We start from the raw sequence: 22,891 nt of genomic DNA, 5'->3' as shown, positions 1-22,891 counted from the left end.
CGCGAGCGGGCGCTACCCGCATCGCGAATCGCACCCCGGCTGGAAGCGGAATCGCAGCGCCCCGGGTCAGTGGATCTGACCGGAGCGCTGCAGCGGGAAGAGTGTAGCGAGCGCTCCGGGGAGGAACGGGGACCCGGAGCGCTCAGCGTAACAGTAGACACTAGGGCTTCAAAATCCCTAAGATTAAAAGATGAATTTTGAAATTTAAATTGAAGATTTATGGTAGCTAGTGCTACCATAAAAAAATGTTAGGCCCATGCTGAATAGCATCAGTAAACCATATATTGGCTGAATGACTCAGCCTGGAGTTGGCTGAAGTATGAGGAGACCATTGAAATGTTTTTTTTTTTTTTTTAAATAGAAATAGAGGATTTTGAAATTGAAATTTTAACTCCTAAGTTTTAGTGCCCCGGGCCCCGACGTATGGGTACAAAAGACCAAATTTAACAAGGAGTCACATGGCAGTACAATGACAGAACCTGGAGGTTGCATCAGTATGAGGCGACCATATAGTTGCCTAATGACACAGCCTGGAGCTGGCAGCAGCATGAATAGACACTAGGGCTTCACAATCCCTAAGATTAAAAGATGCATTTTAAAATTTAAATTGAAAATTTAGGGTAGCTAGTGCTACCATAAAAATTATTTAGGCCCCGACCGGGCAGCATCAGTAAACCATAAATTGGCTTAATTACACAGCCTGGAGGTGGCTGATGCATGAGTAGACCATATAATGGCTGAATGACACAGCCTGGAGTTGACTAAAGCATGAGGAGACCATATAGTGTCCAAATGGCACAGCATGGAGTTGGCAGAAGCAGTCACATGTCACATGGCAGTACAATGACAGAACCTGGAGGTGGTATCCGTATGAGGAGACCATATAGTGGCTGAATGGCACAGCCAGGAGTTGGTAGCATCATGAGTAGACACTAGGCCTTTACAATCCCTAATATTAAAAGATGAATTTTGAAATTTAAATTGAAGATTTATGCTTTTAGGCCAAGCTTAGCAGCATCAGTAAACCATATATTGGCTGAATGGCCGTACCATTCTCTTGGTTTATAATAGTGACTGGTAAGTCCTGGTGCAAATTATATACTTGGTGTATGAAGGTTTATTTTGTCACTGAAGGGTGTAGAGGAGGTATTGGGGGAGATTTACCAATCTGCATAATTGGCGAAGGCTGTTGAAAGCCAGGAAAAACGAGTTTTCCCAATTATTTTTTTACTTTTTACAGTCTGCGCCACTCACAACATGGGGGAAAAAAGGGAATGTGAATTTGCATCAGGGGAAGGGGCTTCAGCACACACCACATGTGTGCCAATCTATACCTGCATGGAAGAATAAACTAGTGCAGGAATCTAAGGAAGCCACAAGGCTGTCTCATATTTCTATGCCTCTCCATAAATCCAGTTCAGCAAACACCAGCAGAGTTTTACATAATGGGTATGAAAAGGCTGCACATTTCTCCCACATCAATTTTATCTAACTCCTTGAGAAATCTTCTGTATGCCCCTGAATATGGCGGTCTGGAGTGAACAGAGAAAGAAGGACAGAGTGCTACTCCAATTTAGGTCTACTCTACATAAGGTCTAGGGCAAGATGATGTCTGGTCCATAGTTTGTAAAGCCACAACTCACAGCATGTCCTTACTATTGTTCAGGTCATAGTGTAAGTTGTAGTTTTACATAGTACAAACGTATACACATTTTCCATGGCATCCAGCACTGTTGGCATCCAGCACACGAAGAAGGGAACATGTTGTTAAAAGTTTGCATCCCACCATAATTGTATTTACAATGGTAATTTATATTGGTAACACATTTTCTTTTCATTTTAAGGAATGGAGTTTCCAGCTTTTGAAGTTGATGTTTTTCAGCGTGTTGGTCATGTACAATTTCCTCTATCACCTGATGGAGCGATATCTGCAGTTGTACACCCTTCTCTTCAGGTAAACATCACAAACTAAGAGAAATGATCAATTAAAAGTATCAATAATTGACATCATAAAGATTTATTATGATATAATTATTAACATCAGATCTCTTGATATACCTGTAGTCCTAAATATATGTATTGCCCTTAAAATAAAATTCAAAAGCATCTTATCTCAGAACTCCGCATTCTGCTGTCCCTCAATTATTCACCCTGCAAATGTAAGAATAAACTGACAAATTTGCCATTCTAAGGGGGAAGATTCCTGCATACTTAGAAACTGCCTAATCAGTGCTGATAAAAGTACCTATGTAACATAGTGACTAGTTTTGAGCAAACTTTTGAACAGTTTAACTCGCCAGTTCCAATCCTTTTCAAAAATTTTGGTTCGATTCAGCTCGGTACGACGCAAACTGGCAATTAAATAAGTGGCAAACACGTTTCTAACACTGTGCAACAATTCTGATGCCCTCTCTACCACTGCTAAGAAGGTATTTAAAGCGTACTTTTCAGATCACAAAAATTCAATATGTTACTCAGTACCTAATCCTGATCATGTACATCAAATTTTTATGCCTCTTTCCCCTATATTTATTATAAAAAAATATTTCTTTTCTTTAGCTCACAGTGTTAAAAATCCTCTCAGGGGAAGGGGCGTGTCCCTGCCTTGTGGTGGTGGAAGATGATTGTCGTGTCTGCTCATGCAACCTTGTCCATGATTCATCACTTGTCCATGACTCATGGAGAAGCCTGATGCTGCTGCAGGACTGGTTAGTGTCCTAGCAGGTATGGGGACCCCTAGTGGTGGGATTTTCAGGAGCAGTTTTCTTTACTACATATATATATATATATATTTTTTTTTTAACTGGTTGCCGACGCAGGACAAGCCGGCTGATCCTAATCAGCGAGTACTTGCCGCATTAGGACGAGCTGGCTCGTCCTGAAATTAAACTGTCACATGCTAAACAATGTAAACATGCTGTGACAGAGAATGGCCCCCGACTTCTATTCCAACCAAATTCTCTTTCCAAAAGCCCAATGGCGATCCTACTGTTCTGAGACCTGTTGTGCGCCAGCAGACCACTTTACGTACACATCTGGGGTATTTCCATCACCATATAGGTACACCATCATTTTAGTGGTAAAAATCAATTTTTTCATTTTCACATCCAACTTCAATGCAAACCTGTCAAACACCTGTGAGTTTCCCTAATAGTATGCCATGGGGATTATTTTTTGCTGTTCTGGCACCATGGGGGCTTCCTAAATGCAACATGCCCCCCAAAAAACATTTCAGCAAAATACGCCCTCCAAAATCCCACAGTTGCTCTTTCCCTTTTGAGCCATGTTGTGCGCCCGCAGAACACTTTACGTCAACATATAAGGTATTTCCTTACTTGAGAGAAATTGGGCTACAAATTTTGTGGGTCTTTTTCTCCTTATAACCCTTTTAAAAATGAAAAAAAATGGGCTACATGAACATGTTAGGGTAAAAAATGGAGATCTTGATTTTTCTCCTCCACTTTGCTGCTGTTCCTGTGAAACACCTAAAAGGTTAGCAAACTTTCTGAATGGCATTTTGAATACTTTGAGGGGTACCGTTTCTATAATTGGGTCATTTGTGGGGTATTTCTCACAGAAAGGCCCCTCAAATCCACTTCAAACTTAACTGATCCCTGAAAAATTAAGATTTTGAATTTTCCGTGAACATTTTGAAAATTGCTGCTATACTTTGAAGCCCTCTGATGTCTTCAAAAAGTAAAAACATATCAACTTTATGATGCCAACATAAAGCAGATATATTGTATTTGTGAATCAATACAGTGGTCCCTCAACATACGATGGTAATTCGTTCCAAACGAGCCATCGTTTGTCGAATCCATCGTATGTTGAGGGATTCGTGCAATGTAAAGTATAGGAAGCTGTACTCACCTGTCCCCGCGTCTGGAGATGGTGTCCCCGCCGCTCCCGATGGTGACCCCGGGCCTCCGCTGTGGGCTCTCCGCTGTCTTCTCCGGTCCTCCGCTGTCTTCTCCGGTCCTCTGCTTTGTTCCGCAAGGCCTTACTGGGCCTGCGTAGCGACATCATTATGCCGCTGCGTACGCCATTCCTATTGGATGACGTGCACAGCAGCGTATTGACGTCATCGGAGAGGGCCAAAAGACACCGGAAGACCAGCGCTGGACCCGGAGGGCACCCCGGGGCATCGTGGAGGGGTAAGTAATACTTACCGCACCATACGGGGAACATTAAGCTGCTATCCGGCTGCAGCTTAAGCATTTGGCGCTGCCGGATAGCACTTAATGCGATGGCGCCGACAAAAAAAAGCATTGTATGTCGATGCTGACATCGACATGCGATGGCCTCTGAGAGGCCATCGTATGTCGATTTGATCGTATGTCGGGGCCATCGTAGGTCGGGGGGTCACTGTATATTATTTATTTGGAATATCCATTTTCCTTACAAGCAGAGAGTTTCAAAGTTCAAAAAATGCAAAATTTTCACCATTTTCATGAAATTTAGTGATTTTTCACCAAGAAAGGATGCAAATAACAACAAAAATTTACCACTATGTTAAAGTAGAATATGTCATGAAAAAACTGTCTCAGAATCAGAATAAAAGGTAAAAGCATCCCAGAGTTAATATATAATATAATATATTATATTCATATATAAATTGACAGTGGTCAGATTTGAAAAAAAAGGTACTCCAGTGGAAAACTTTTTTTTATTTTAAATGAACATGGTGAACTCTGTAATAGAGTTCAAAAAGGGGCTGGATGCATTTTTGGAGAGTAATAACATTACTGGTTATGGATACTAGATTTATAGGGACAGAAGGTTGATCCAGGGATTTATTCTGACTGCCATATTTGGAGTCGGGAAGGAATTTTTACCTCTAGTATGAGGGTTTTTTGCCTTCCTCTGGATCAACTCAATTCAATAGGGACTTATTAGGGTTATAGGTTGAACTTGATGGACTCTTTTTTCAACCTTATGAACTATGTTACTATGGTGCCAGAAAGTTAAACAGATTTGTAAATTGCAAAAAAAATAAGTGGTTGGTGCAGCTCACAATTTACTACTGTCCGAGGTATAGGGGCAATCACTTATACCCAAAGTGATGAAATAATCTAAATATGTGGTGCAAAAATAGCCCAAACCTCAAGGATAGTAGTTAAAAAAAAAAAAAGGTTAAAAAATATTTTCAAGACCATGCTTCAATTATTTTATTACATGTATAAGATTTTAATTGCGTATATTCCTCACACAGGGCCTTTGTGGAAGGAAAAATAAATGGCAAATACAACATACAAAATATGCATATGATAAAAATCTAAGTAAAAAATTGACCATATAAAACATACAGGGAATTACTAAATTTAGCTACTGGACTGGACATCCGGATACTAAACAGTCTGTGTATGTTGGAATAATGTTGGTTGAATGTCCACAAAAGTTATTGAAGTAGTGATTAAATATTACCCGTTCCTGGTGATGGTATCGTGCTGTGATGTTTAATTCACATTTAAGTCACTTTTAAAGAAGATATCCCATGCAGCAAAGAAAAAAAAATACCTAGCCATTCCATAGTATATTCACCTACCACCTCTCTGACATGTTTGTGATTTTTTTTCCGGCCCCCATTCACCAGCTATTCAGCTCATAAATTCCAGTTACTTCCTGGTTATGGTGGCTATGCCTGTGATCTCAAATACTACATTTCCCTGCATGCACTGCTCACATTTCCTGCTCTCAGCTGCCTGAGCAGAGAGCTTGTTACCACCCCTAACTTATGTTAGTCCCTCCTACAGCTCTGCTAGCTCACTCCCACATAACACTGAGCTCCAATCATAGCCCTATACAGCAGGGTGGCCACGAGAAAACAAAATGTAATCTCAGTGCTCAGAGAGAGGGACCCTGGAGTTGAAGCTGCAGTTTTACACTGTAAAATAACTCCCTCCCCTACTCCTCTCAGTGAAATAGCTTTACACTGGCACAATCACCTCCCCCCTTCTCTGCCCTGCACTCCTCTCTCCCCAGTGCTCAGTGTGACAACTCTACTCTCCCTCTCTCCCTCCCCTCCATTCTCAGTGTGACAGCCCTACGCTGGCAGCTCCCTCCCCTCCCCCCTCTCCTCCGTTCTCAGTGTAAAAACATTAGCAAGGAGAGGGGAGAGAATAAGTCTGCTTGCTGACTCTGCTATGATCTGAATCAGCCGGAATATAGGCAGTGCTGCTCAGCCAATCACTGCAGAACAGAGGGAGGACAGTGTGAATATTCATCAGATGGGAGGGGCTAAGGCCAAGCACAGGGAGCTCTCTGCAGCACAGGGGTTTTCTGGGTAATTGTCACGTCACGGCCCCGGGATGCTGCTGATAACAGCCTGAATAGGGGGTCGAAAGTCATGAAAACCTGGAACAGCTGAATTTCCTGTCAGACAGAAGAATGCAGAAAAAGCTTGTTTCTAAGCAGCATTGGTAATGGAAGTGATTTACAAACCTATATAACTTTACCTTCTGCACTAGAAGCTGAACAATTGTTTACTGTGAGACTTGTCCTTTAATATACATATGGCCCCTGCTAGTCACAATGTTCATTTTTAAATCTCCCTCTGAGAGCCCTGATTGGCTCCTCAGTACCGGCCATTCAGGGCTCCCCTCGGGGGATTTAAAAATGAAAGTTAAAACACACTGATACATCGCAGGGTTGCGGAGCTTGCCTCCTGCTCCCCTGCTTAATAACTTCAGATTGCATCGAGTCTCAGAAGTGAAACCCGGTGCGATCAATCCCTCAGCCCCTGTACTACAGCCCCCATCATGGAAAACTCTGTTCCATGATGGGGGTAGTAGTACAAACACTAATGTAGCCTCCCCAGCTGTCTGCAGACTCCTGCAGCTAGGGAATTACTACTCCCATCATGGAAACAAGTCTGTTCCATGATGGAAGTAGTAGTAGTCCCTCAGCACTGCAGGAGTCTGCTGATGTCACCTCTTCTGAGCATGCTCAGTAAAAATAGCATCCGTTATAATAACGGGCATTAATGGGTGTATTTACTAACGTCCATTGCCCATAGACTTCAATGTTAAAAGTAACGTCCGTTAATTTAACCGTTTCTTGTGACGGGCGAAAAATTTGTGCATGTCACGTTATTTCTCCCATCACAACTAACGTCCGTTAGTCATGACGGGCTATAACGGCTAAAGAAAAAACCCATTGACTTCAATGGGGTTGTATAAGGGCGTTAATAATAATTTTTCAAATGTACGTTTATTAACGGGTGAACCCTATAGTGTGAAAGCAGCCTAATATGATGTAGATGACCATAGGGCCTAATTTTTTAAAAGATTACATCGATTTTTTAAATTTAAGATTTATATTAGATTCCCAAGTTTAATGTCCCGGTGTTTACTTTGAACTAATACTGTATGACAACAAAACCAAATCTAACAAGGAGCCACATGGCGGCACAATGACAGAGCCAACAGGGCGCAGCAGCATGAGGAGACCATAATCTGGCAGAATGACACAGCCTGGAATTGGCAGCAGCACGAGGAGACCATATAGTGGCAGAATTACCCAGTCTGGAGGTGGCAACAGCCTGACAAGACCACAGGGCCTCACAATAGAGAAGATTAACCCCTTAAGGACCCAGCCCAAATATACCTTAAGGACCCGGCCATTTTTTGAACATCTGACCACTGTCACTTCAAGCATTAATAACTCTGGGATGCTTTTACCTTTCATTCTGATTCCGAGATTGTTTTTTCGTGACATATTCTACTTTATGTTAGTGGTAAAATTTTGTCGATACTTGTATTATTTCTTGGTGAAAAATTCCAAAATTTTATGAAAAAATTAAAAATTTTGCTTTTTTTTTTACTTTTTAACTTTTTTGCATTTTTTTTAACTTTGAAGCTCTCTGGAAAATGGATATTCCAAATAAATTATACATTGATTCACATACACAACATGTCTACTTTATGTTTGCGTCATAAAGTTTACATGTTTTTACTTTTGGAAGACATCAGAGGGCTTCAAAGTTCCGCAGCAATTTTCCACAAAATTTTCAAAATCGGAATTTTTCAGGGACCAGTTCAGTTTTGAAGTGGATTTGAAGGGCCTTCATATTAGAAATACCCAACAAATGACCCAATTATAAAAACTGCACCCCTCAAAGTATCCAAAATGACATTCAGTAAGTGTGTTAACCTTTTAGGTGTTTCACAGGAATAGCAGCAAAGTGAAGGAGAAAATTCAAAATCTTCATTTTTTACACTCGCATGTTCTTGTAGACCCAGCTTTTAAATTGTTACAAGTGGTAATAGGACAAAAAGCCCCCAAAATTTGTAACCTAATTTCACTCGAGTAAGGAAATACCTCATATGTGTATGTCAAGTGTTTGGCGGGCGCAGTAGAGGGCTCAGAAGGGAAGGAGCGACAATGGGATTTTGGAGAGTGAATTTTGCGGAAATGGTTTTTGGGGGGCATGTCACATTTAGGAAGCCCCTATGGTGCCAGAACAGCAGAAAACCCCACATGGCATAACATTTTGGAAACTACACCCCTAAAGGCACGTAACAAGGGGTCCAGTGAGCCTTAACACCCCACATGTGTTTGACAACTTTTCGTTAAAATCAGATGTGTAAATGGAAAAAAATTATTTCACTAAAGTGCAGTTTTTTACCCAAATTTACCATTTTTGCAAAGGGTAATGGGAGAAAATGCCCCCCAAAATTTGTAACCCCATCTCTTCTGAGTATGGAAATACCCCATGTTAGGACGTAAAATGCTCTGCTGGCGAACTACAATGCTCAGAAGAGAAGGAGTCACATTTGGCCTTTTGAAAGCAAATTTTGCTGAAATGGTTTTTTGGGGGCATGTCGCATTTAGGAATCCCCTGTGGTGCCAGAACAGCAAAAAATACCCACATGGCATACTATTTTGGAAACTACACCCCTTAAGGAACGTAACAAGGGGTACAGTGAGCCTCAACTACCCACAGGTGTTTGACGACTTTTTGTTAAATTTGGATGTGTAAATGAAAAAATGTTTTTTCCCAAAAATTTTACATTTTTACAAGGGGTAATAGGAGAAAATGACCCCCAAAATTTGTAACCCCATTTCTTCTGAGTATGGAAATACCCCATGTGTGGACGTCAAGTGCTCTGCTGGTGCACTACAATGCTCAGAAGAGGAGGAGTGCCATTGAGCTTTTGGAAAGAGAATTAGTTTGGAATGGTATTCAGGAGCCATGTGCGTTTACAAAGCCACCCGTGGTGCCAGAACAATGGACCCCTCACATGTGACCCCATTTTGGAAACGACACCCCTCACAGAATTTAATAAGGGGTGCAGTGACTATTTACACCCTACTGGTGTTTGACAGATCTTTGGAACAGTGGGCTGTGCAAATGAAAAATTAAATTTTACTCCTGAGCCTTGTTTACACCCACATATGGGGAGAAATTGCATTACAAATTTTGGGGGTCTTTTTTTCCTTTTACCGCTTGTGAAAAGTATGGGGCAACACCATCATTTAGTGTAAAAATTTTTTTTTTACACTAACAGGCTGGTGTAGCCCCCAACTTTTCCTTTTCATAAGGGGTAAAAGGAGAAAAAGACCCCTAAAATTTGTAGTGCAATTTCTCCCGGGTACGAAATACCCCATATGTGGCCCTAAACTGTTTCCTTGAAATACGACAGGGCTCCGAAGTGAGAGAGTGCCATACGCATTTGAGGACTACATTAGGGATTGCATAGGGGTGGACATAGGGGTATTCTACACCAGTGATTCCCAAAAAGGGTGCCTCCAGCTGTTGCTAAACTCCCAGCATGCCTGGACAGTCAGTGGCTGTCCAGAAAAGCTGGGAGTTGTTGCTTTGCAACAGCTGGAGGTTCCGTTTTGGAAACACTGCCGTACAAGCCGTTTTTAATTTTTATTGGGGGGGGGAACAGTGTAAGGGGGTTTATATGTAGTGTTTTACCCTTTATTATGTGTTAGTGTAGTGTAGTGTAGTGTTTTTAGGGTACATTCGCACTGGTGTGTTACGGTGAGTTTCCCGCTAGGAGTTTGCGCTGGAACGAAAAATTTGCCGCAGCCCAAACTTGAAGCAGGAAATATGCAGTAAACCTACCCGTGTGAATGTACCCTGTACGTTCACATGGGGGGGGGGGGGGGCAAACCTCCAGCTGTTTCAAAACTACAGCTCCCAGCATTTACTGACTGAGGAGTTGTACTTTTGCAACAGCTGGAGGCACACTGGTTGGAAAACCTTTCTGTTAGGTTCTGTTACCTAACTTAGTATTTTCAAACCAGTGTGCCTCCAGCTGTTGCAAAACTACAACTCCCAGCATGTACTAATCACCGAAGGGCTTGCTGGTAGATGTAGATCTGCAACAGCTGGAGGTACGCAACTACAACTCCCAGCATGCCGAGACAGCTGTTTGCTGTTCAGGCATGCTGGGATTTGCAGTTTTGCAACATCTGGAGGGCTACAGATTATAGATCGCTGCACAGTGATCTCTAAACTGTGGACCTCCAGATGTTGCAAAACTACAAATCCCAGCATGCCCAGACAGCAAACAGCTATGTGGGCATGCTAGGAGTTGTAGTTTTGCAAGATCTGGAGGGATATAGTTTAGAGACCACTGTATAATGGTCTCAAACTGCACCCCTGCAGCTGTCGCAAAACTACATATTCCAGCATCCCCAAACAGCTGTCTGGGCATGCTGGGAGTTGTAGTTTTGCAACATCTGGAGGGCTAGAGTTTAGAGACCACAGTCTCAGACTGTAGCCCTCCAGATCAACTTACCGGCTTCTGTTGGATCCCGGGAGCCATCCTCTTCAGACGCACGACATGCCGCCTGCTGGTCGCCTCTCTGCCCCGCTTATTGTGGGTGGGCAGGATGGGGAAAACAAAAGTTAACCCCCTGCCCCCGATCTGCTATTGGTCTTCGTTTCTGATGATCAATAGCAGACCAATAGCATGGATAGGAGGGGTGGCACCCCTGCCACCTCACTCCTATCCCTTCAGGGGGATCGCAGGTGTCTTAGACAACCGTGATCCCCCTTATATTCCGGGTCACCATAGACCCGTATGACCCGGAATCGGCGCAAATCGCAAGTGTGAATTCACTTGCGATTTGCGCCGATCGCCGACATGGGGGGTCTGATGACCCCCCCTGGGCATTTGCGCGGGGTGCCTGCTGATAGATATCAGCAGTCACCACGGTCAGGTCCCCGCCTAGCAGGCGGCGGGGACCGAAATTCCCACGGGCGTATGGATTTGCCCTGGGTCCTTAAGTACCAGGTCGTCAAGGCGTATCCATAGGTCCTTAAGGGGTTAAAGATATTTTTGAAATTTTAAAATAAAGAATTTAGATATATTATCATTTTAAAAGTTTAATTTAAGGTGCCAACAGCATAAGGAGACCATATGGTGGCACAGTGACACAGCCTGGAGCTGGCGGCAGCCTGATTAGACAATAGGGCTTCACAATCCGCAAGATTAAAAGATGAATTTTAAAATTGAAATTGAAGATTTATTGTAGCTAGCATAAAATATAGTAGTTCTACCATAAAATATTTTAGGTAATGTCCCAGGCCCAGCAGCATCAGTAAACCTTATAGTGGCTGAATGGCACAGTCTTGAGGTGGCGGAACCATGAGTAAACAATAGGGCTTCACAATCCCTAAGATTAAAAGATGAATTTCAAAATTGAAATTGAAGATTTATGGTAGCTAGTGCTACCATAAATTATTTTTAGGTAATATCCCAGGCCCAACAGCATCAGTAAACCATATAGTGGCTGATTGGCACAGCCTGAAGCTGGCGGCAGCATGAGTAGACAACAGGGCTTCACAATCCCTAAGGTTAAAAGATGAATTTTAAAATTGAAGATTTTGAAATTAAAATTTAAGATTATACTCCCAAGTTTTAATGTCCCGGGCCCCGGCATGTGGTTACAAAGGACCAAATCTAACAAGGAGTCACATGTCACAAAGCGGCACAATGACAGAGCCTGGAGGTGGCATCAGTATGAGGAGACCATATAGTGGCGGAATGACCGCCTGGAGTTTGTGGCAGCATGAGGAGACCATATAGTGGCTGAATGGCACAGCCTGGAGTTGGCGGCAGCATGAGTAGAACATATAGCAGCTGAGTGGCACAGCCTGGAGTTTGGGGCAGCATGAGGAGACCATATAGTGGCTGAATGGCACAGCCTGAATTTGGCGGCCGAATGAGAAGAACATATGGTGGCTGAACTGCTTGGAGTTTGTGGCAGCATGAGGAGGCCATATGGTGTCTGAATGGCACAGCCTGGAGGTGGCTTAAGCATGAGGAGACCATATAGTGGCTGAATGGCACAGCCTGGAGGTGGTGAAGCATGAGGAGACCATATAGTGGCTGAATGGCACAGCCTGGAGTTGGCGGCAGCATGAGTAGAACATATGGTGGCTGAATGCACAGCCTGGAGTGTGTGGCAGCCTGAGGAGATCATATAGTGTCTGAATGGCACAGCCTGGAGATGGCTGAAGCATGAGGAGACCATATAGTGGCTGAATGGCACATTCTGTAGTTGGCGGCAGCAGGAGTAGAACATATAGAGGCTGAATGGCAAAGCCTGGAGTTTGTGGCAGCATGAGGAGACCATATAGTGTCTGAATGGCACAGACTGGAGGTGGCTGAAGCATGAGGAGACCATACAGTGGCTGCATGGCACAGCCTGGAGGTGGTGAAGAATGAGGAGACCATATAGTGGCTGCATGGCACAGCCTGGAGTTGGCTGAAGCATGAGGAGACAATATAGTGGCTGAATGAGACAGCCTGGAGGTGGCAGCAGCAGCATCAAGAGTCCTGAAAATTACCCGGTGACAGAGTGGTGTGGTGGGTGGCAATACCAGTACCCGGTGATGAAGGTGGGTGAAAAATGGCCTGATGCGGAGGAAGTGTTGGTGTGGCACCATGGTAAATCTACTCTGATGCATCAGGCATTGGTGGGTGGAAATCCTAGCTTAACCATGCCTGATTCATCTTCACAAAGGTCAGGCTCTCCACATTTATCGTGGACAGCCGAGTTCTTCTTGGGGTGACTATGGCCCCCGCCGCACTAAACACCTGCTCTGATGGCACACTACTGGCCCGGGAGGACAGCTTTTCCAGGGAAATCTCTGCTAGTTGTGGCCACAAAACAAGTTTGGGTGCCCAGAAGTCCAGCGGATCTTCAAGGTGTGTTGGCATGGGCATGTCAAGGTATGCCACAACCTGCTGGTTAAGGTCCTGGTTCAGGTCCTTCTCCAGGTCTACCTGCTGCTGATGAGTTTCTTCACTATGCGTGTGAAGAAAGATACTCATCAGCGACTGTAGACTCAGCCATGGCAATGGAAGGTGAGCGCAGAGGTCCCCTCTAGTCAGACCTGCGAGAGGATCGGCGATGGTGCCGATAGGCATCGGCCAACTGACTACGTAGACTCTCAGTGGGTGTGAAAACGGCCTCCATTTTGTGCCGGTAGCGAGGGTCCAATAAAGGGGAGAGCCAGAAGTCATCCCGCTGCCGAATGGTGCCAATTTGGCGGTCACTACGCAAGCAAGGTAGCATGCATTGTGCCATTTGTGCAAGTGACACGGAGGGACTCCCTGCCTCCATCTCCACTGCATACTGCAATGGTGTGTCTAGGTCCTCTGTCTCGCCTTCCTTATAACCCTCTAGCTCCTCTGGCTGCTCCTGCTTCTCTCCTGTCAGATTTAAAAAAAAAAATGCCCATTTGGCAAAACCTAAACTGTGCTCCACTGTGCCCCTTCCCTATCCTGCTCCAGTTCAGCCCCCACAGGGCTCATGTGGCCGTGAGATGTAGGCGCCACGTCTCCATTGCCCTGATCAGCCATCGTTTCCAACACGTGTTGTAAGAAATGAAGCAGTGGAATGACATTGTTCATTCCGTAATCCTGGCGACTTACTAATAATGTGGCTTCCTCAAAGGGCCTGAGCAAACAGCAGGTGTCACGTATGAGCTGCCACTGGTTGACATTGAAGTTACACAGGGAAGAACCCCTATCCACTTGGATCATCAAGAAATCGGTGATGGCTTTTCTCTGTTCGTATAGTCGGTCCAAAATATGAGGGTGGAATTCCAACGTCAGTAAACGTTGCAAATCAGACTATGTTGGGGTATACCATTCTGACGCTGCAGCTCAAGGAGGGTGTGCTTTGCGGTGTACGAGTGGCTGAAGTGCATGCAAAGTTTCCTTCCTATTGTTAGGATGTCTCTCAAATGGGGGGAACACTTCAGGAACCACTTGACAACCAGATTGAACACATGTGCCATGCAGGGCGCATGGCTCAGCCTTCCCAGTCGCAACGCAGACAAGATGTTCTTCCCGTTGTCAGTCACCATGGTTCCCATTTCTAGTTTTTGTGAAGTAAATAATGCTCCGATTTTGTGACACCGCCATGCCCTGCACACATGGTATGCTGAAGGCTGAGACTTGTCTCGGCAGTGGAGGCTGAGGACATGGTGGAGGATGAGGAGGCAGACTCGCACAATGTCACAGGACCAACGGGCTGAGAGCGTGGAGGAGGAAGCGGCTTGACCTGTCCAAGTTGGGATTGTGGCTGTGCAGGAACCACATTTACCCAGTGAGCCATAAAGGACATGTATTGTCCCTGACCGTGGTTACAGCTCCAGACGTCGGCACTGCCGTACACTTTGGTACACACCGACAGGCTCAAGGACTGGCCCACGTTCTCTTCCACAAAATTGTACAGGGCTGGTACTGCCTTCTTTACAAAGAAATGACGGCTTGGCACTCTCCACCTCGGCTCGGCACAAGCCATCAGTTCCCTGAAATGTGCAGAGTCCACCACTTGAAAAGGGATGGACTGCAGCATCAGCAACTTAGACAGGAGCACATTCAGTTTCTGCGCCATTAGATGAGTGGGCGCATACTGTTGTCTCTTGGACATGGCTTCGCCGATGGATTGTTGGCAGAATGGCTGACTATAAGTAGGAGGAGCGGGAGCATCTAGAGCGACAAAAGGAGGGTATGAGACACAGCTCCCTTCGGCTGAGGTGGTGGATCCTTGGCTGGCTGAAAGAGGGATCGACGTGCTACTGGGTGATGCAGCAGGGTTGACCACTACATCGGAGACACGGTTCTCCCAGAAAGCATATGTTGACACAGGGCTGTTATGCCAACATTGGTACCCTGGCCACGCTTCACCTTCTGTCGACATATCTTGCATGTAGCTATGTGAACCTCTGCCACATGCTTGATGAAAAACTGCCACACCGCCGAGTAGCTGATTTTCCCACCAACAGTCCGCACTAATTGACTGCTACTGCTGCCGTCTCCAGGAACCCCTGTTCCACTACCTCCCGTTAAGGTAAGCTGCCGCGAAGCAGGTGATCTCCCCTGGGTACGTTTGGCTCCAGAATTTCCACTAATGCCACCATGCTGACTGCCATCCATGCTACCACCTTGCTGGTTCAGCTGCTGCCTCACGGGCAACCTGCAACTGTCTTTTCCTGATGATGATGAAGCCCCTTCTGCACCCGGCTCCCAATTGCGATCGACTTCATCATCATCATCAACAAGTATCTGCACGTCACTGATGTCCTTCTCAGGTTCCTAAACAGTGTCTGCTTCAGGACCCTGAACCCTTGCAACACCGCCTCCCACAGGAGGGAACAGAATAGGACAGAGGCAATGGGAGGACAGGGACTGCTCCCAGGCGATGCCAACTGAGGGTTGTGTCTGAGGAACCCACCGACTGTTGACTGGGGGTGTCAAATGTCACTTGTGTGGAAGTGGATGACTGTGTTAACCAATCGACGACGGCAGATGGGTTGCTGGTCGAGACACAACCGCTAGCTGATAACGGGAGCTTAGGCCTCTCGCTGCAACTCCTGCTGCCACTCGCCCCTAGTCTGCTGCGACCTTTTCCTGAAGGATTTAGGCCTCTGCCACTCCTCTGTGCACGTCCTTGCACATCTCTTCCTGACATACTTAGTGCGTATATGAGGGGAGTACAATACGCTTCACTACGCTTAAAACAGTATTTGTCTAGAACAGCAGCAAGTGTGCACTTTTGGCTGACCTTCCACAGTATCTAGGCCCTTGACAGATTAACAGATACAAAATAGGACACTACTTAGATGTACGTATACGGTATGCACTGATGAGGGCAGAAAAATACACTACAGTACGCCTTAAAACGCTGTATTATTAAAAACACCAGCCGGTGATTACTTTTGTCTGTCCTTTCACAGTATGTAGGCCCTTGACATATTAAGTACACATGTACGTATGCACATGTACGTATACAGTATGCACTGATGAGGGCAGAAAAATGCGCTACAGTACCCTTAAAAAAAAAAATTTTTTGGGGAAAACGCCAGCAGTACACAACAGTGCTGCAGCCAAAAAAAAAGCTGTGTACTAAACACAAAATTGCACTCTGTCAAACACTATTAGGAATGGACTGCTGGTTATTATACCGTCTACAGACTAGTATAACCAGTAGATGATTTTTTTGTGGAACAAAGACACTGAATTGCACTGAAAAATTGTTCCAGCCTCATCTGCTAAGGTTTATGAAGTTGAGGCAGCCTGTTGAAATGTATGAGGCAACAAACAGCGATGTGCCCCTCTCTGTAATAGTATGCCAAAGAAAGTGACTGGGAGGTTAATCTCTGCAGCTGCAGTAAAAATCCTTTTCAGTGGAAAAAAAACAATCCTCTCTGTCCACGAGAACGCTGATGTGACTAGGAGGATGTTAAAAGCTGCTGGACTGCGCTTTTCTCTGCTGTAACACACACACACACAGCGATGTCCATCCTATCTCTAAGCAGTGTAATGAATTATATGACGAGCCACAAAATGGCTGCCGAATTTAAAGGGCTGTGACATCACAGGGGTGACTGGCTGCTGATAGGCTGCATCCTGCATGTGATTCAGGGTCATCCTACCTACTTCCCGCCTTGCCTTCCCAGCGTTCCTTGCCCGATGTACTGAAATGTGGATCCGCCATTTTAGATGCCCTGGAGCCTGCACCGTCGTAAATGGAGTTTAATTAAGCGATTTGCGTGATAGAATCGAATATTTCCTGAAATTCCTGACAAATTCAGGTTCGTCAGCTTCGATTCGCTCATCTCTAGTTATTTAGTTTACAAAAAAGAAGGCTTAGGGGAGACCTAATAACTATGTATACATATATCAGGGGGCCATACAGAAATCTCTCCCATGATCTATTTATACCCAGGACTGTATCTATAACAAGGTAGCATCCTCTAAGTTTAGAGGAAAGAAGGTTTCTACACCAGACGGGGGTTCTTTACTATAAGAGCACTGAGACTGTGGAATTCTCTGCCAGAGGAGGTGGTCATGGTGAACTCTGTAAAAGAGTTCAAAAGGGGTCTGGATGCATTTTTGGAGAGTAATAACATCGCTGGTTATATATACTAGATTTATAGAGACAGAACGTTGATCCAGGAATTTATTCTGACTGCCATATTTGGAGTCGGGAAGGAATATTTACCTCTAGTATGAGGGTTTTTTGTCTTCCTCAGAATCAACTGAGTAGGGACTCATTAGGGTTATAGGTTGAACTTGAAGGACTCTTTTTTTCAACCTTATGAAGTATGTTACTATACATTTTCAAATTTTAATTGAAGATTCATGGTAGCTAATGCTGCCATAAAATGTTTTAGTTAATGTCCCAGCTGCGTGATGAGACCATAGGGCCTCACAATCCCTAAGATTAACCCCTAACGGACCAAGCCCATTTCCCACTTAAGGACCAGAGCATTTTTTGCACATCTGACCACTGTCACTTTAAGCATTAATAACTCTGGGATGCTTTTTACTTATGAATTTGTTTCTGAGATTGTTTTTTCATGACATATTCTACTTTAACACAGTGGTACATTTTCGTCGATACTTGCATCATTTCTTGGTGAAAAATTCCAAAAATTCAAAAAATTCATGAAAAAGTTGACAATTTAGCTTTTTTCTAACTTTGAAGCTCTCTGCTTGTAAGGGAAATAGATATTCCAAATACATTTTATATTGATTCACATATACAATATGTCCACTTTATGTTGGCATCATAAAGTTGACATGTTTTTACTTTTGGAAGACATCAGAGGGCTTCAAAGTTCAGCAGCAATTTTCAATTTTTCACAAAATTTTCAAAATCTGAATTTTTCAGGGACCAGTTCAGTTTTGAAGTGGATTTGAATGGCTTTCATATTAGAAATACACCATAAATGACCCCATTAGCGAAACTGCACCCCTCAACGTTTTCAAAATCACATTGAGAAAGTTTGTTAACCCTTTAGGTCAGGGGTCTCAAACTCCCGGCCCACAGAACGAAAGTTTGTGGCCTGCGCCTGGTATGTAGTGAAGAAAACTGTGTCTTGAAGCAGTTCTGTGTCCTGAGCAGAGCAGAGACTGCACACGCCCCCCCCCCCCCCCCCCATCAACCAATCACAGTGTCTCAGCACTCAGCACTTTGGGACACAGAACATTTCAAGACACAGTTTTATTCTCTACTCCGGAGAGGAGAAGCGCAGTGCAGGACAGGTAATGTTGTCTATGTGTGTGCGTGTGTGTGTTTGTCTGTCTGCGTGTATGCATGTGTGTCTGTCTGTCTGTCCGTCTATGTGTGTGTGCATGTGTGGGTGTCTGTCTACTTGTGTCTATGTGTGTGTGTCTGTCTGTCTATGTGTGTGTTTGTGTGTGTCTGTCTATGTGTGTGTATGTGTCTGTCTGTCTGTCTATATGTGTGTGCATGTGTGGGTGTCTGTCTATGTGTGTGTGCATGTGTGTGTGTCTGTCTGTCTGTCTATGTGTGTGCATGTGTGTCTGTCTGTCTCTGTCTGTCTGTGTGTGCATGTGTGTGTGTGTGTCTATCTGTCTATGTGTGTGCATGTGTGTGTGTGTCTATCTGTCTATGTGGGTGTGCCTGTCTGTCTATGTGTGTGTGCATGTGTGTGTGTCTGTCTGTCTATGTGTGTGTGCATATGTGTGTGTGTGTGTCTGTCTATGTGTGTGTGTGTCTGTCTGTCTATGTGTGTGTGCGTCTGTCTGTCTATATGTGTGTGGGTGTCTGTCTGTGTGTGTCTGTGTGTTTGTCTGTGTGTGTGTGTGTGTGAGTCGGGGGGAGGGGGGTAATTGAAAATGCTACCTAATGTGGGGAACCTGCTACTACCTAATGTGGGGAACCTGCTACTACCTAATGTGGGGAACCTGCTACTACCTAATGTGGGGAACCTGCTGCCTACCTACTGTTGGGAACCTGCTACTACCTAACGTGGGGAACCTGCTGCCTACCTAATGTGAGGAACCCCCAGAAGTAGAACCCCCATCATCCGTCAGCTCATGCTATTACCACACGGGCTAATGGGAATGGGGGAGGTTGCTGTGGATGATGGTGGTGCTACTGCTGGTGGAGGGTGTTGCTGGTGGATGATGAGGGGCGTATGATGAGGGCATTATATGTAATGGGCGCATGCGGCCCAGCCTCACCCAGCTGCTACCTCCAGTGGCCCCTGGATAATTTGAGTTTGAGACCCCTGCTTTAGGTGTTTCACAGGCATAGCAGCAAAGTGAAAGAGAAAATTCTAAATCTTCAATTTTTACACTCGCATGTTCTTGTAGACCCAGTTTTTGAATTTTTACAAGGGGTAATAGGAGAAAAAGCCCCCCAAAATTTGTATCCCAATTTCTCTCGAGTAAGGAAATACCTCATATGTGGATGTAAAGTGCTCTGTGGGTGCACTAGAGGGCTCAGAAGGGAAGGAGCGACAATGGGATTTTAGAGAATGAAATTTGCTGAAATGGTTTTTGGGGGGCATGTTGCATTTAGGAAGCCCCTATGGTGCTAAAACAGCAAAAAAATAAATAAATAAATAAAAAAAAACACGTGACATACTATTTTGGAAACTACACCCCTCAAGGAACGTAACAAGAGGTACAGTGAGCCTTAACACCCCACAGGTGTTTGACAACTTTTCGTTTAAGTCTGATGTGTAAATGAAATCCCTATGGAGCAGAGGGGGGGGGGGGGGGGTTAGAGTAGTTAACACGGATAGGCTTCATAGGAAGAAAAGACATACACCATTGAATTGCATGATAACTAATGCCAGAAGTCTGTCCAATAAAACTGATGAACTGAAGTGGTTGATGTCTGAGGAAAATTATGACATAGCGGGTATAACAGAGACTTGGTTGGATGATACCTGTGACTGGGCGGTCAACATACAGGGTTATAGTCTATTCAGGAAGGATCGGACAAAACGGAAAGGGGGAGGAGTTTGTCTGTATGTGAAATCAAGTCTGAAGGCCGCACTGCGGGAGGATACATGGGAGGGGGACGATAATGTGGAGGCATTATGGGTAGAAATATATGGAGATAAAAATAAAAAAATTCTGATCGGGGTTTGTTATAAGCCACCAAACATAATGGAAGAGGCAGAAGATCAATTACTGAGGCAAATAAACAAAGCAGCAAATCAAAATGATGTGGTAATAATGGGGGACTTTAACTATCCTGATATAAACTGGGAGACTGAGACCTGTGAATATCATAAAGGAAACAGGTTTCTGACTATAGCTAAAGACAATTATCTGTCCCAAATGGTGCAGAGACCGACCAGAGGGGGCGCCCTACTAGACTTACCATTAACCAACAGACCTGACAGAATAACTAATGTTCAGGTAAAAGGACACCTGGGAAATAGTGATCATAATATAATACATTATAAATTGTTCTTCAATAAGGGAATCTCTCGAGGGGCCACAAAAACAATGAACTTTAGGAAGGCAAAGTTTGATCAGCTCAGAGAAGCCCTTAACAATATAAAATGGGATATTGCCCTCATAAACAGGAATACTGATACTAAATGGGAGACATTTAAAGATATCTTAAATTATCACTGTAATAAATACCGTATTTATCGGGGTATACCACGCACCGGCCTATAACACGCACCCTCATTTTACCAAGGATATTTGGGTAAAAAAAGTTTTTTACCCAAATATCCATGGTAAAATGAGGGTGCGTGTGTGTGCGTGTATACCCCGATACACCCCCAGGAAAGGCAGGGGGAGAGAGGCCGTTGCTGCCCGCTTCTCTCCCCCTGCCTTTCCTGGGGTCTAGAGCCCTGCTGCCGGCCCTTCTCTCCCCCTGGCTGTCGGCGCCGCTGCCCGTTCTGTCCCCCTGACTATCGGTGCCGGCGCCCCATTGCCGGCGCCGATAGCCAGGGGGAGAGAAGCGGCGCCGACAGCCAGGGGGAGAGAAGGGGCAGCGGCACCCATTTCCGGCGCCGCTGCCCCGTTGCCTCCCCCCATCCCCGGTGGCATAATTACCTGGGTCGGGTCTGCGCTGCTGCAGGCCTCCGGCGTGCGTCCCCTGCGTCGTTGCTATGCACACTTACAAAAAAATCAAAACAGACAAATCACCAGGTCCGGATGGCATTCACCCCCGTGTTCTAAAGGAATTAAGTAATGTTTTAGACAGACCCCTATTTTTAATATTCCTGGACTCTATAGCAACAGGGACTGTTCCCCTGGACTGGCGCATAGCAAATGTGGTACCAATATTTAAAAAGGGAACAAAAGGTGACACCGGGAATTATAGACCTGTTAGTTTAACCTCTGTTGTATGTAAATTGTTTGAGGGTTTCCTAAGAGATGCTATTTTGGAATATCTTGATACAAATAAATGTATGACTCCATATCAGCATGGCTTTATGAGGGATCGGTCCTGTCAAACTAACCTGATCAGCTTCTATGAGGAGGTGAGCTCCACACTGGACCAGTGTGAATCACTGGATGTCGTATATCTGGATTTTCCAAAGCATTTGATACGGTGCCACATAAAAGGTTGGTGCATAAAATGAGAAGGATAGGGCTGGGGGAGAATGTGTGTAAGTGGGTAAGTAACTGGCTCAGTGATAGGAAACAGAGGGTGGTTATTAATGGTACTTATTCTGATTGGGTGACTGTTACTAGTGGGGTACCACAGGGGTCCGTCATGGGTCCTATTCTGTTTAATATATTTATTAATGACCTTGTAGAGGGGTTGAATAGTAAAGTAACAATCTTTGCAGATGATACTAAACCCTGTAAAGCGGTAAACACAATAAAGGACAGTGCACTGTTACAACTGGATCTGGATAGGTTAGAGGTTTGGGCTGGGAAGTGGCAAATGAGGTTCAACACTGATAAATGTTAGGTAATGCACATGGGGAGCAAAAATCCGGGCTTGGATTATGTATTAAATGGGAGAACACTTGGGACGACTGACATAGAAATGGACTTAGGAGTCTTAGTTAACAGTAAATTGAGCTGTAGTGACCAGTGTCGGGCAGCTGCTGCCAAGGCTAATAAAATCATGGGGTGCATCAATAGGGGCATAGATGCCCACGACAAGGAAATAATTCTACCGCTGTAGAGAACTGGAAAGGGTTCAAAGACAGGCAACCAGAGTAATACGGGGAATGGGAGGACTACAGTACCCAGAAAGATTATCAGAATAAGGGTTATTTAGTTTAGAAAAAAGAAGGCTTAGGGGCGACCTAATAACATGTATAAATATATCAGGGGGCCATACAGAGATCTCTCCCATGATCTATTTATACCCAGGACTGTATCTATAACAAGGGGGCATCCTCTACGTTTAAAGGAAAGAAGGTTTCTACACCAGCACAGACGGGGGTTCTTTACTGTAAGAGCAGTGAGACTGTGGAATTCTCTCCCGGAGGAAGTGGTCATGGGGAACTCTGTAAAAGAGTTCAAAACGGGTCTGGATGCATTTTTGGAGTGTAATAACATTGATGGTTATGTATACTAGATTTATAGGGACAGAATGTTGATCCAGGGATTTATTCTGACTGCCATATTTGGAGTCGGGAAGGAATTTTTACCTCTAGTATGAGGGTTTT

At 44.6% G+C, this 22,891-nt stretch overlaps 1 protein-coding gene across 1 annotated transcript in view; it reads left to right on the top strand.

Annotated features, from left to right (window-relative positions):
- ACY3 (aminoacylase 3) overlaps positions 1–22,891 on the top strand; it is a 288,102-nt gene that overhangs the window by 187,339 nt on the left and 77,872 nt on the right. The window contains exon 6 of the mRNA XM_056531150.1: positions 1,845–1,954. Coding sequence (XP_056387125.1) covers positions 1,845–1,954 — 110 coding nt within the window. The remainder of the gene's footprint in view (positions 1–1,844; positions 1,955–22,891) is intronic.

This window comes from Hyla sarda, chromosome 7 (genome assembly GCF_029499605.1).
Source record: "Hyla sarda isolate aHylSar1 chromosome 7, aHylSar1.hap1, whole genome shotgun sequence".
NCBI lineage: Eukaryota > Metazoa > Chordata > Amphibia > Anura > Hylidae > Hyla > Hyla sarda.
The sequence above is the reverse complement of the archived record's forward strand: the minus strand, read 5'-3'. Positions and strand labels throughout refer to the sequence as shown.